Genomic DNA, 4,595 nt, shown 5'->3' with positions numbered 1-4,595 from the left:
GGGTCGGCCTTTTTGGGTGGGGGAGGGTCGGCCTTGGGAGGCGGTGGGTCGGCCTTTTTCGGTGGCGGAGGGTCGGCCTTGGGAGGCGGTGGGTCGGCCTTTTTCGGTGGCGGAGGGTCGGCCTTGGGCGGTGGTGGGTCGGCTTTTTTAGGGGGAGGAGGGTCAGGCTTAGCCGGGGGAGGAGGATCGGCTTTTTTGGGCGGAGGAGGATCGGGCTTTTTGGGCGGAGGAGGATCGGCGGGCTTGATTTCAATGCTCTTAATAACACCACAGCCCTTACAACAAATTTTATCTCTAAGCTTCTCAGGATTACAGCAAACCACTTTGATAATCACAAGATTCTGTTTCTCATCATAAATCTGGTCTCGAATTTCTGGCGTTCAAAGAATCAAAATCAATTTGGAAAAACAGAGTAAAGAACAGAAGAACAGTAGAAATGGAGAAAGAACTGACGAGGAAATTTGCAGAGAACTTTTTTCACTTTCTTGTAGCATCGATCACACTGCAAATCCACTTTAAGCATCATAACCACAGTCTTCTGCTAAACAATTAAAGTCACTCAGAATCAGCAAAACAGAGACAAGAAACTCAAAAACCAAACCAAAAACAGAGAGAAATGACCTTGGCGTCCGCCATGGATGAGTTCGTGGATGCTCTGTTTTGGAAAACCGTCGGCTGCAGCACTAAAAAACAGAGAAAAACAGAGGGGGAAAAGGAGGAAATGAAAAGGAAGGGCTATGAATTAGACCCAAATGGCATCTGAATCAGAGGAGAGAGAGAGAGATTGGTAATGGCGATGGTAGTTAGAGGAAAGATTGAGATCCAAACGCGTAACCATATCGTTAGAATGGTCAGATTTGGTATTTTAGAGTTCCTGTAATTAATATCCCTTAATTATAAAATTTATTAAAATATTTAAAAATTTGATGACGGTTCCCCGGCTGAAAGTCTGACGTTGGCTAACTTATGGAATGATCATGCGTTTATAATTAAGGACCGCAAAACCACGAGGCTCAAAGTGGACAATATCATACAATTGTGAAGAGTCGTGTTCATCTAACATGGTATCAGAGTCATGCCCTAAACTTAGTCATGTCAACAGAATCCTCACAGGGCGAACAAAGGACTCCAAAAGAAAAGGAGTAGGCATACTTCGTTCGAGGAGGGAGAGGTGTTGGTGGATGAAAGTCTATGAGGCCCTTAAGCCATGAGGAGCTTATGCTCAAAGTCGAACCGATACTCCATCATCCAACTCTAATACATAAATTGAATTAGATAGAGTAAATTAATTTTAATTAAATATTTAAAACGACGTAAATAAATGTTTTTACGAGCTAAACTTATTAATAATTTCAGCTGATTTAAAAAATACAAAATATTTATTTATAAAACAAAAATTAATATCGGGTCATTTTCATCGATATGGAAGTTTTAAAATTTGCTTCTATCGCAACCATATGCTTCAACTTTCAACTTCGATTTGTCCCACTCATCTTTCCATCCGTTTGTGTCGCATCTGGCTCATTATTAACCAACTAATGGAAAGAAATTTATAAACTTGTAATTGAAGCGACCTTTTAAGGACCATTTTCTTCTTGGATTTCTATGATTTGAATTTAGATTCCATTATATTAAAAAAAAAAAAATAGACTGTTGTTTGGTTCGTGAATTTGTGATTTCTAAAAGTGAGTGACTTAAGATATAAGTTTTCATGAATTATATTATAAGTTTGGTTCGTAAACTTTTGAAACCCTTCAAAAAAAAATTAATAAGTTTTTAATTATACCGTTTTAAATTTAGATTTGCAATCTTTATTAATATTTTAAATTTGTTTAAAAAATATAAAATATCATTATTAACACATATTGACATTAACATTTTTTATTTTTTACCTTAAAAAAATTTAAAAATTTAATGGTAAATACAGGGACAAAAACTGTCTATCTATTTTTCATAAATCATTTCCCTTAAAATTTAATAATACGAATATTGAAAAATTTAGGATACTAATGTTACCGTAACTGAGATGCAGAGTATATTTTAATTTTTTTTAAAAAAAAATAAATTTATTTTTTAAAATGAGCATTTTTTAAAGTTATTTTTCTAATTAAATTATTAATGGTTTGTATCCTTAAATCTTATTAAAATCTTATTAGCGTATTTTTTTAAATCCTATTAAAATTTAAGGGTATTTTTCAAAATGAATTACTACCGGTTTCTTAAAAAAATAGAGTATTTTTAATTTTTTTTTAAAATTAAGCGTAATTATTTGAGAAAAAAATAAATAAAAAGAAAGGTGTATTTAAATTTTAAAACTCAATTAGTTTAAAATTTAATAAAAATATTTATTTAAGAGAAAAAAAAAAAGTCAAAGATAAATTGAATATATGGTATTAAATATTGTAATAAAATAGAATAACGAGGGATGGCCCACGTGGTAGCTGATTAAAAGCACAAACGTTCCTTTCGCCCTAATAATACCCAACTCCCTTTCCTTCTACACTTAGTACATCCTAATCTGTAAAGATTGAAATTGATACCCTAAACGAACGTAATAACAAATAATAAAGAAAGGGAATGGATGTCATAATCCATCCATCACCGAGAGAGAAAAAGACATGAATCATGATACGACCGAAGAAAAATATCATACAAAGAAAGTATTGACAAATCAAATCCTCGTGATCCAAATACAAAGAAGAAGCTAATCATTAGTGAATACTAGCGAGATGGATCCAAAAGAGATGAGCGTATATAAAAGTACACGACAAATGAGATATTATTTCCGAATAGAGTTCTTCACACCTAACTCATAACCACCCAAACAAACTTACGAGCCTCACATTAAGAGTGAGACTAATATAAATAAATTTTGGACCATTAATCTTTAAACGATAAAATCTTTCTCATTAATTTTATTAAGTTAAATAAATAAAAATACTTCAAATTTTTATATTATATGAAATTTTTAATGTTTTAAAAAAATAAAATAGCTTAATTTTTAATAATATCTCAAAAATACTTTTAAATTTTAAAATTTTTTATTAATACCTTTCAAATTTTAAAAAATAAAATAATAATAAAAAACATTTTATTTAAAAATACCCGAAAAATTCTAAAATTAATATTAATATCTTACCCTTAAAAGAGTTCCAAAATGTTTTAAATATGACGAGAAACATTTGCCTATGATTAATAGATTATCTTCCATTTTATTTTTAAAAGTTTAAGGATATTAATGTTATTTTAAAAATTGATAAGGATTTTTTTTTTAAAAATATATATTTTAAATGTTTATTGAGTTTTTTTTTAATTTAAAGATATTTTTTAAACTTTTTCCGATTATAAATAGACACAAATCCAAAATTTATTATATTTATTAGAACAAATTTTAATTTAACACTTAATTCATTAATTATATTTTAATAAATAATAGATGAACACACGCTTCCTTGAAATTATTAGATCTTTGAATTTTTATACGTCACTTATTGTATTAAAAAAAACAATTTTATATATTTAATTCATTATACTAATTATTGTTTAGCTTAAAAAAATATATAAAAAATACTTTTTTTAAGTTTAAAAATTAAACGGATACCATCCAAAATAAGCAATTTAATCAATAATTAAATAATAATTTTCCATATAGATCTAATAATAAATATTTTTTAATGGATGTACGAGTGCAACTGTTCAATCAACTAACTATAAAATACTATTGACTCGATATATTATCATGTCTCTACCTGTGATTCGTCGGGATATAATTTTTTCATTTTTTTTGTTTTCGAGAAAATGTGTCAATATATGAACGAAAATTGTCTATTAGCAATCCATAGATTATCTTCACACTTTTTATTGTTACTTCCGAAATTTCATGAATATTTTTTATGCATGGCGCCAATAGTAAAGATATTTTTGAATTTTATAAAAAATTTAAATGTATTTTTTGAAGATTTTGAAAAGGGTGCTAATGAAATTTTTGAAAACTTAAAGGGTATCTTTGAAATCTTTTGAAAGTTTAAGGGTACTTTTGAAACAGGAGTGTTAACGGTTTTTTTATGATAAAGTTTTTAAAATTTTTTTTTTCTTATATTGACATATAAAATTATCTAGATATATGGATGATATCTATAAAATTAAAAAATAATATATGAATAATTATATTTAAATAAATGAGATAAAGTAAGGTTGTTAATATAAATAATATGAATAAAGAATAAATAATGGGACCAAATCCATAGAAAATAAAAACAGTTATTAATAATAAGTGCATGTCAATGTAAAAGGCCACTAAATGATTATTTAATTAAAAAAGTATTATTATTGGATCATAGTCATACTTTATAAATTATTAAAAAAGATAAAGGCCACTCAATTATTTTTTATCAAACCAATTATCAATCCTTCAATAATAATAATAATAATAATAACATTTTTTAATAAATAAATTTAAGAATATTATTTGATAATTATTGAAGGTTATAATTGAAAATTTTTGACAAAAAGTTATTTATTTATTAAAAAAAATTAAAAAATAGTTTTATTAAAATCAAGCGTATTTATTGTACTGACCTAATTTTTCGAGGTGA

At 27.7% G+C, this 4,595-nt stretch overlaps 1 protein-coding gene across 12 annotated transcripts in view; it reads right to left on the bottom strand.

Moving 5' to 3' along the window:
* The window catches only part of LOC111434373 (basic salivary proline-rich protein 1-like), a 2,831-nt gene extending 1,983 nt beyond the window's left edge, over positions 1-848 (bottom strand). For 4 of the 12 annotated variants that reach the window (XM_023071818.1, XM_023071823.1, XM_023071825.1 and 1 more), the window contains exons 1-3: positions 622-847; positions 454-538; positions 9-373 (exon numbers count right to left, since the gene is read on the bottom strand). In XM_023071818.1, the coding sequence (XP_022927586.1) occupies positions 9-373; positions 454-538; positions 622-636 (465 nt within the window). In that variant the 5' untranslated portion in view covers positions 637-847. Of the gene's footprint in view, positions 1-8; positions 374-453; positions 539-621 lie in introns of all 12 variants that reach the window. The other 8 variants (XM_023071829.1, XM_023071830.1, XM_023071819.1 and 5 more) reach the window with 7 other exon arrangements.
* Between the last annotated feature and the right edge of the window lie 3,747 nt (positions 849-4,595).

This window comes from Cucurbita moschata, unplaced genomic scaffold, assembly GCF_002738365.1.
Source record: "Cucurbita moschata cultivar Rifu unplaced genomic scaffold, Cmos_1.0 Cmo_Scf00044, whole genome shotgun sequence".
Lineage (NCBI taxonomy): Eukaryota > Viridiplantae > Streptophyta > Magnoliopsida > Cucurbitales > Cucurbitaceae > Cucurbita > Cucurbita moschata.
Note: the sequence above shows the minus strand (reverse complement) of the source record. Positions and strands in the feature narration are given on the sequence as shown.